We start from the raw sequence: 10,289 nt of genomic DNA on the forward strand, positions 1-10,289 counted from the left end.
AGGTTCAGAGAGGCTCATTAATTTACCCAATGTCACACAGCTAATGAATGAGCCAGGACTTTGAACCCAGGAGGACTGCCTGATTCCAAAGCCCCTGCCCCTCCCCGTCCATCATGCGACCTCTGATTATCATCAACACTTTGCTGATGCAGGTTCTGGAAGCACAATGCTGCCCTCTGCCAGAAGGAGACAGGGTGTGGGTAGATAGACTGTGGTCTCAGAGCCAGGCTGGAACCTCCCTGTCTGGCATGATACCATTTTTCTCCTCTAATCAATTAGTCACCACGACCAGGCCATGAGAGGCTGAAAGATGACCAGCTCCCTTGGGAGGTGCCCGTGTGATAAGGAAGGAATGTGCCGTGGATCCTCCCATCGTGGGAGCTTCGAGGGTCCAAGACTCAGATTGTTAGTGCTGATGATGGACGCTGGCCAAGGAGACGTCCCAGTGGAGCCACGAGGTGAAGACCACGAGCTCTCCACCTAGCCCAAGGAGACGGGGTACCTCTCAAAGACCCCGGGGAGTCAGGGGTGCCCGAACCCGAGTCTCTGAGTGTGCAGCAGAAAGGGCCTGAGTGCCATCCCGACCTCGCTTCTGGAAGCTGCTTGCAGATCCCCAACTCCTTCCGCGTCAGCTGTTTCTCTTCCCTCTTGTGACCCGAGGTGTAAACAGCCTCTTTTCCACTTTCTTTCAGCACTGAAATGTTCAACAGCACCTCGCAAGACCTCATGCCCACTCTCAATGGGACCCTGCCCAGTCCCTGCGTCTACCCCGAGTGGTGGAACTGGCTTAACACCATCCAGGCCCCCTTCCTCTGGGTCCTGTTCATACTGGCGGCCCTCGAGAACCTCTTCGTCCTCAGCATCTTCTGCCTCCACAAGAGCAGCTGCACGGTGGCTGAGATCTACCTGGGCAACCTGGCCCTGGCAGACCTGATCCTGGCCTCCGGGCTGCCCTTCTGGGCCATCACCATCGCCAACAACTTCGACTGGCTCTTCGGGGAGGTGCTGTGCCGCGTGGTGAACACCATGCTCTACATGAACCTCTACAGCAGCATCTGCTTCCTGATGCTGGTGAGCATCGACCGCTACCTGGCCCTGGTGAAAACCATGTCCATGGGCCGGATGCGCGGGGTACGCTGGGCCAAGCTCTACAGCCTGGTGATCTGGGGGTGCACGCTGCTCCTGAGCTCGCCCATGCTGGCCTTCCGGACCATGAAGGAGTACAGAGACGAGGGCTACAACGTCACCGCCTGCATCATCATCTACCCGTCCCGCATCTGGGAAGTGTTCACCAACGTCCTCCTGAACTTCGTGGGCTTCCTGCTGCCCCTGACCGTCATCACCTTCTGCACGGTGCAGATTATGCAGGTGCTGCGGAACAACGAGATGCAGAAGTTCAAGGAGATCCAGACGGAGAGGAAGGCCACGGTGCTGGTCCTGGCCGTGCTGCTGCTCTTCGTCATCTGCTGGCTGCCCTTCCAGATCAGCACCTTCCTGGACACGCTGCTGCGCCTCGACATCCTGTCCGGCTGCCGGGATGAGCACCTGGTGGACGTCTTCACGCAGATCGCCTCCTACGTGGCCTACAGCAACAGCTGCCTCAACCCGCTGGTGTACGTGATCGTGGGCAAGCGCTTCCGCAAGAAGTCCCGGGAGGTGTTCCGGGGACTGTGCCAGAAAGGGGGCTGCGTCCTGGAGTCCAACAAGATGGACAACTCCATGGGCACCCTGCGGACCTCTGTCTCGGTGGAGCGCCAGATTCACAAACTGCCCGAGTGGGCAGAGAACAGCCAGTGAGGGGCTGCGGCCACCAGGACCACAGTTCGTGTGTGCGAGGACCAAGGGACAGCAGAGCCTGACAAGGAATGGCAGGCAGGCCACATGTGTGGCCTCGGCCAATAAGTCAATGTCTCTGGTAAAACCCAGGAGCTTGGCTCCTGTCCCACGCAAGCTGCAGGGGGGCCAGGCCGGGAGGGTGGGGTGGCCTCACACCCAGCCAAGGGGCCCCATAAACACGACAGTATTATTGTCCTCATTTGCCACCGCCTCTGGGCCAGTCTGCATCTTTCCAGGAGTGGAAGGGGCCTGGGGACAGGGACAGGAGTGACTGAGCTTCCCTCCCACGTGCTGTCCCACCCTGCCCCAGCGGGCCAGCTCAGACCTCCAGGAGAAGTGCCACCCCCGACTTCGGGGCTGCGGCTGAGTAAACAGACCAGGCCTGGCTGGCGTTTGGCCTCAGGTCTCTTCGATCTACTCAGCTGGGACTGTGGAGGATGGTTTCTCAGATTACTGAAGGTTTAACTCTGAGGGATCCCTGGTAAGAACCCAGAGGCCAGGATTCCATCACTTCCCCCGCCCGTGGACCAGACAGCAGGTGCCAAGGAACTTGGTAAGCACCTACCTGGCACCTGCTGCTCATGCAGCATCGAGCACCACAGGCATGAGGGAAGGAAAACAGATTATAATCCCTGTCTTGAAGGAACCTGCAAACTCCAACGGGGATGATGGGGATCTTACAACCACCGGAAGGCTGTTCTGTGACCGACTCGGTCAAGCAAGGCACTGCGGGCGGTGCAGAGGAGAGGGGAGAGGAGCCTGATGCCCGCAGCCCATAACTAGGGGCGCCTCGCTTTGTCCCCGCCTGTTTCGTCCTCTGGACCTCCAGGGTGTTGTGAGGATTGAGAGAGGTAATAACAGACAAAGCGGTGCTTTGAAGGAAGGAGAGGTGCTCTATAAATGTGTGGCTTTATTACACAGAACGGAGGTAAACTGTAAAGCCACAGCTTTGTAGCTAATGGTTGTGTAAAGCACCCATCCGTGTCTGCCATATAATAGGTGCTCAATAACTGCCTCCCACCCTCCCTTCCCACACTGTCTCCCCCCGCCCCGCCCCCACATACACACGCAAGCAATCTGGGGGCAGGCCACCCCTTCAGTGTTTGCTTTGTGATGACCCGGAGAGCCTTCTGATGGAACTTATCCAGGGATCACCTGCTCAGACCCTCACTGGGGGTGGAAGGGAATCAGAAGGAGGCCGGCCTGCGCACCATTGTTCCTATGTCACCAGTCAAGGGCACCAACCAATGGTTTGTTTGAAGGTGGCCCAGTGGGGGCCACTCGAGGGCAGCAGGCTGATGATTTGGCCCCAAGGTCACTGACCCCAAAGCACTGGGCCTGGGGACCAAGCTCCCCTAGGAGGCTGAGCACCCCATGGGTGTCGGCGGCAGCCCTGGCTCAGGAAGGCAGCCTGGGTGCAGGCAGGTGTGGCAGTGAGGAAGCTCTGGGGAGGGCCCCACACCCTGAACAACAGAACTGACAGGTACAAAGCTGAACAAAGGGAGAATGCTGTCCCCAGGGGGCCAGCAGCCAGCACTGCGGGGGGCGGGGCTTTGTCAGCTGTGGGCGGGGCGATGGGGGCGGAGCGGCTGCCAGGTGTCAGGCAGCAGGAAGGGACCCTCATCCTGGCCCAGAGCTCTAAGAGACAGCCCTATGCCCCACCCCCAGTTCCTCCAGGGAGGATTCATTTCTTTTTTCCTACCTGTTTCACAATCAGTCTCCTGGGCCAGCCCCAAGCCCCAAGCCCCAAGGGGAGAATGAAGAAGGCACCAGCCAGGCTCCGACATCAGGTGGTGTAGAGGCAAGGCAGGGAGCTCAGTAGCAGAGGAGTTCAGCAGCTCCCAGGCTGGTAAAGTAGGCAGCACCCAGCTGCTCATTCGCTCAATAAAAAAATAAAATAAATAAAAAGGTTATTTCCTAGCAGACTGTCCCTGGAGAAGACGGAAACCCAAAGGACCAGGAAATTTTGGATGGCAAACAGCCTAGAAATCCTCATCAAGCCAGCTCTAGGTTTTAAAACAAAAAGGATTCCCAGCTTTTGTAACCGCCCCCCCCCCACCCTCACCCCACCACACACCCCTCTAGGTCCCAGTAAACATCCACACTCGTAGCCGGAGGAAGAAAACAGTTGAGTACGAAGTAGCAATGGTTTAGTACTTGAAGTCACCCGAAGTTACTCGCGCCCATACCGCCAGGGTGGAATAAAAAGGAGGCTGCGCTTTGCACCTTTGCAAATGTGTGGCGCTCATCCACCAGCTGGTGTGTGGCCGCGTGTAAAGGCCTTCCCAGAGCAGAGCTGCCTCACAGCTCTGGGCACCTAGTGGTCCCTTAGGGGTCCTCTCGGGGTCTGCAGGAGGGCAGCCGCCCTGTGGGTTGTGTTGACACTGTGATAAAGAACATCCGTCCTGTGAAAAAACTCGGAGAGCCGTTACATTGTAAAGAGGGAGCATTTCGCAAACAGTGAGAAATGGGTGAAATGTGGAAACGTGTCTTTGCCATACAGCTTAATAAATGGATGAGGAGTTTTTTGCAGAGCTTTTTCATTTGTTGTAACTCTGGAAACCCTGAGTTTTGTGAGGACACTGCAATAGGCAGTCAGGAGCCTTGGTAGGGGGTGGGGGGTGGTCATTATTTCCACTCAACCTCTTGGGGCTTCTGTCCTGCAGAACAGTGGTGCCCAAGCTCCTGTGATTGTGCATCCTTATAAGTAAAGGAATTTTGATCATTTATACCCAATATGTAAACTTCCTAATATGTATTAAGATGTAGACTCTAAGATACACTGAAGTAGAAATGTAAGAAAATGTAATAGAGTTTGATACCTTCCCCTTCCTATATCCCCGCAGGAGTAACCCATCACCAAGCTCCCGTCAGGTGCCAGTGGGGCCCCATGAGGACCTAGAATCATAGGGTTGGCAGCGATTCAATCACTCATGCATGCAAAATATTTATTGAGTACTTTGCATTTGATCTCCCCTTCAAATCAGGAGTGTCTTCTACAATGTCTAGATTAAACAGTTGTCTACCCACTACTTGCATAATCTCAGCGATGGGGAACTCATTATCCACTTCATTTTGGGGGGACCTTTTCATTATTCATGTATTCATTCATTCCCTCATCCATTAAAGAAAATTTGTATTCTGTGTCAATAAAAAGGGCCCTGCTCCATCTACACCTCCGCCCGGATGCCCGTGCCAGAAACCAGGCTCACCGGTAAAAGTACCCTCTCCCTCATTCCTTCCGCCTAACGGATCAGCACCTCTTTTTAGATTCCACCTAAGTGTTTCCTGGACCTATCTACTTCGTTCCGTGTCTAACCGCCATCTCGTCACTCTCGCCATCTCTGATTCTGATCCCACCATCTGCTAATTCTGATTCTTCGCTCTGCACCCAATGACATGTGTTGATGCAGATATGATTGTAGAGGGGCTATAAACCCACAGACCAGTGTTTGGGAGCCAAAGCTTTGAAATCAGGTAGACGTGGATTCTAGTTCTTGTTCTGGTCAGGACTCTTTTTCTTTTATGATTTTAATTTTAAAGATTTTATATATTTATTCATGAGAGACACAGAGAGAGGCAGAGACACAGGCAGAGGGAGAAGCAGGCTCCCCATAGGGAGCCCAATACAGGACTCAATCCCAGGACCCCGGGATCACACCCTGAGCCAAAGGCAGGTGCTCAACCACTGAGCCACCCAGGAGCCCCTATTACATGATCTTGAACATCTCACCTATCCTTTCTGAGTCTCATCTGGGGAAATGGAGATAACGATGGCATCCACCTTGTAGACCTGTTAACAGGATTCACTTAGAAAGTGTTTAGCACAGTGCTCTGGACACATGTGAGCCTCCATGATGATAATGATGACCATGAGAGAGATTGGGGGGGGGGGGGTGTGATGAACACAGTCTCTAATGAGAAATCCTGCAATAGTGTCCCACCACTCTTGGGATAAAGTTCCACATCCATAATGTGGTCTGCAAGACCCATCATGAGCTGGCTCTGCCTTGTTTCTTTCCCCCTCTCTACCTCCTGGCTCATTCTTTACCCTCTGATCCTAGTGTCCACAGCTGGACAGAGTCCGGCACATTTTCCAGTCCCTCCAGTACCTACCCTTCCCACTGAGCCTGCAGTGGGAAAGTGGCTCTCAGCTTGGGGAAAGTGGCCCACAGTTGCCTGAGGGAGCTCACTCACCCAAGGGACTTTGTTCCCAGATAGGAGCCTGACTCAAGGAAGTCTGCACACCAGAGGAAGCCAACTGGCTGGAACAGGGAGAAGGCCTCTTGGCAGGTGGAAACAGGCTAGCAGAGCCTCTCTTCCACCTCCCCCCACCCAGCCAGGCAACCTGAGAGGCCTCTCCCCTCCCAACTCTCCGTGGCCCCAACAAGCTGGCATGATGGGGAGAAGCCCAGGGTGGGCTGCTCACCCCCTGAGTCTGCCCCAGGGCCGAGTGGGTGAGGACCTGGTGCAGAGGTGCAAAGTGATTGCCAGTGAGCCGGTGGGACCGAGGGCTAGTGATGGTGGCTACCATGGATTTAGGAAGCCGCTAACGCAGTCTTCATGATTTGGAAGGTAAAGCCCCAAGGACTTTGGATTTGCAGCCCCAAGGACTGTGCTCCGCTGTCTCCTTGTCACTCAGCTCCTGAGCCCATTAGAGAGCCTCACCTGGTTCTGACCTCTCGCCAGGCCCTGGGGGAGATGGGGGGCAAGGCTGAGCAAGGAGGTCACCGTGGGGCAATGGCACTAGCTGGAGCCTGATGGTCTATTGTTGGTTTTTGGCTGAGGTCGGATGGCCCCATGATAACATGTCCCACTCTCTGCTGACCCCGATTCAGACTTAATCCTCAGGACCACTCAGGGAGGCAGGTGCTTGTTGTCACCAGCCTCTGATGTGGAACTGAGACCCAGAGAGGGAAGGCCACACAGTTCCTCAGGAGGGGGTTCTGGAAGCCCACCAGGCCTTGGCATGCTTGGGCCTTAACAGGGGTTAGGAATCTTGTCCCTGGGAAAGCCCTCAAGGTGCCTCCCGGGGTGAAGAGCTTCTGAGCCAGCGCTGGGGCCATGTCTGCCCTCGTAAACAGACTTTGCATCTTATCGGCCTCGTGAGTCCTTGTCTCCTGCAGAACCGCCTCCCCGGGGGCTCGTGGCTGACGCCTCACCCCGAGATATTCTCCACAGCAGCTTTACTGAGGTAGGATTCACATGCCAGACAACTCACCCATTCCAGTGGCTTTTACTACATTCCCAGCATTGTGCGATGGCCAGGGTTCTCTGATTCCAGAACACACTCATCACTGCAAAGTGAAATCCCCCATCTCACCCTCCCTGCAGCCTTGGGAGCCACTAACCTTTCTGTCTCCAGACTTGCATCTTCTGGACATTTCATATGGATGGAATCCTACACCGTATGCCTCTTGTGGCTGCTCCTTTCATCAGGCTTACGCTGAGATATAATATTTCATTGTAGGGGAAGGACTCTGGAGGCCAAGGCTGAGTCCCTCTCATGCCACTTGCTCACTGTGTGATCTCAGCAAACCACTCGACTCATTCCCCAGCCTCCCCCATGGCCTTTGGCCTCCATTTCCTCATCTGTAAAATGAGCAGATAACACAAGAAGAATGCCTATCTCACCCAGAGCTAATGACTCCGATAAGGGGGCTCCGTAAACCATAAAGGGCCTCATAACATGACAGGGACTGCCCTGGGCTTGGAGCCAGGATCCTGGTTCACATCCCAGCTCTGCCCCTCTGGGCTTTGGGAATTTGGACGAAGCCAGTTAAGTTCTCCGAGTTTCTGTTTTCTCGCCTATAAAATGAGGATCCAGGTGCTGTGAGGAGCAAGACAGATCAAAGTGTTCTCGTGGGCTAAATAGGTTCCCTCCCCCCCTCAAACTCCTATCCACACGGGACCTCAGAACAAGATCTTTCCTGGGACTAGGTCTTCACAGAAGTCATTACGTTAGGATAATGTTCACGCTGGATTACGGTGGGCCCTGTGTCCAATGAGTGGGGTCCTCCTAAGAAGAGGAGAGACGCACAGAGACACAGAGGCCATAAGGGGATGAAGACAGAGTTTGGAGTGATGCTTCCACAAGCCAGGGAACACCAATTCCCTGGAACCGCCAGGAGCCAGGAAAGAGGCACAGAAGAGACTCTCCCTCAGACCCAGCAGGAGGACCCAACCCTGCTGATACCGCGGCCTTAGACTTCTGGCCTCCTGTACTGGGAAAGAATAAATTTCCATGATTTTAAGTTACCCTGTCTGTGGTGCTCTGCTGCGGCAGCCCAAGTTGATGGATAGGGGTGTTTTAAGAGTTCTGAGGTGGGGGGATCCCTGGGTGGCTTAGCGGTTTAGCACCTGACTTCGGCCCAGGGCGTGGTCCTGGAGTCCTGGGATCGAGTCCTGCATCAGGCTCCCTGCGTGGAGCCTGCTTCTCCCTCTACCTGTCTCTCTCTCTCTCTCTCTCTCTCTCTCTCTCTCTCTTTGCATCTCTCATGAATAAATAAAGAAATTTTTTTTATTTAAAAAAAAAAAAGAGTTCTGAGGGTGTGCTCCCTCACCCTTGCCCATCATAGTCCACACAGACCCCATCCCCAGCAATGCAGGAGTCAACCACATGCTTTCTTCAGGTCTCCTGAGGCCTGGTGATGCTAGTTGGTGACAGAAGTTTCCTAAAGAGGGCAACCCGGGTGGCCCAGTGGTTTAGCTCCACCTTTAGCCCAGGGTGTGATCCTGGAGACCCGGGATCAAGTCCCACGTAGGGCTCCCTGCTTAGAGCCTGCTTCCCCCTCTGCCTGTGTCTTTGCCTCTCTCTCTCTCTCTATCTCTGCCCCTCATGAATAAATAAATTTTAAAAATTAGAAAGGAAAGAAAGAAGAAAGAAAAGAAAGAAAGAAAGAAAGAAAGAAAGAAAGAAAGAAAGAAAGAAAGAAAGAAAGAAAGAAAAGAACAGGATGTACCATCGTACAAAAGTTTAGAGAATTAGAGAATTTAGAATTAGTTTAGAGAATTTAGAGAAGTTTAGAATTAGTTTAGAGAATTTTTCAAAAGGAGGATCCTGAGGCTTTTCCCAAGATCCCAAGACGTCAAGGGCCAACCCGGACCCCCAGAGGGTGTGCACCACAGATCTGCTGGTGCTGGGCTTAAACACCCCAGTCCTCAGTCTCCTGACCCAGAACCAGGACTGCTCTCTTCTCCTCTTCCTCCCCTGGGGCCCAAAAGCAGGCTGATTCGGGGCATCTCAAGCTAGGCAAAGGAGAGGCCCCAGGTCCTGGCTCCCGGCTTCCGGGCAGCCGGGCCACCAAGCCCACACTGGTGAGAGGTTGTTTTTGGACAATCCCACAAGATGACCCATGACAGGGCTCCGCGGCTCCTCTGGACGCCCCCTCCACGCTGAGTCATCTTCAGAGCCCACCCTGTGGGCCAGTCATGTCTGTCTGCCTGTTTACTCTCTGGGGTCCTGGCCAAGACGGAGGCCAGCTTACGTAACCTCTCCTTGTGCAAGCGCAAAGCCGTGAGCCAGGACAGCTCCCACTGGTGGCTGAGCAATGGCCAGCTGCGTCACCAAGGTGGCTCACCTGACCCCACACCCTGAGAAAGTGCCCACCTCACAGACCAAGAAACTGAGACTTCGGAAGGTGGCCTAGAAACTAGTCCGAGGGGCGCCTGGCTGGACAGTGATGGAGGCAGGATTCAAACCCTGAGGCCCGACCCAGCCCCCCCTGAATTCCAGATCAGACCCAAAGACCCAGGCCTTGCTTCTGAATCAGACTTTTCCCCAAAGCCCCTTTCTACCTGGAGGAAGCCAAAGGAGGGAGACCCTAGACTCCTGACTGCTGATTGGCTTTTCGGGACAGTCTGATCCCCATCCTCAGGGTCCACCAGGAAGAAGAGCTCTGGTCACTGTGACAACTAGTTGTCTCCCCTCGGCACCCCCACCCCATCTGCTGCCTGAATTCTTTCTCTTCAATTTAGTTCTAATATCAGTTTCTCCTAGAATGATAGGGCTCACCTTCTAAGCAGGAAGCTATTTCCATGCCATTATTTACTTTTACAGATTTTCCCCAAAGTTTCTCAAACAAAACAAGAAAAACAAACCCAAACCCAAAACCAAAACCTAGCTCCTGATTGGTCAAAATTTTGAGAACTGCAACTTCTATACCTTCCTCATGAGGCTTCCCATTGCATGGATCTATATTAAAGGTCCCTTAGAGGGACACCTGAGAGGGTCACCTGGGGGGCTCAGCGGTTGAGTATCTGCCTTCAGCTCAGGCCGTGATCCCCGGGTCCTGGGATCGAGTCTCACATCGGGCTCTCCACAGGGAGCCTACTTCTCTGCCTTCTCTTCTTCTGCCTCTCTCTACTTCTTCTGCCTATGTCTCTGCCTTCTCTCTGTGTCTCTTGTGAGTAAATAAGTAAAAATATTTTTTAAAAAAAGAGATTCTGAGAAG

The 10,289-nt window shown here is 53.9% G+C and overlaps 1 protein-coding gene across 2 annotated transcripts in view; it reads left to right on the forward strand.

Moving 5' to 3' along the window:
* Positions 1 to 4,368, forward strand: part of BDKRB2 (bradykinin receptor B2) — a 30,498-nt gene extending 26,130 nt beyond the window's left edge. Inside the window, exon 3 of one of the 2 annotated variants that reach the window (XM_026012723.2) lies at positions 693 to 4,368. In XM_026012723.2, coding sequence (XP_025868508.1) covers positions 693 to 1,797 — 1,105 coding nt within the window. In that variant the 3' untranslated portion in view covers positions 1,798 to 4,368. Of the gene's footprint in view, positions 1 to 279 lie in introns of both variants that reach the window. The other variant, XM_026012725.2, reaches the window with a different exon arrangement.
* Positions 4,369 to 10,289: the final 5,921 nt, after the last annotated feature.

Source organism: Vulpes vulpes, chromosome 6 (genome assembly GCF_048418805.1).
Source record: "Vulpes vulpes isolate BD-2025 chromosome 6, VulVul3, whole genome shotgun sequence".
Classification (NCBI taxonomy): Eukaryota; Metazoa; Chordata; class Mammalia; order Carnivora; family Canidae; genus Vulpes; species Vulpes vulpes.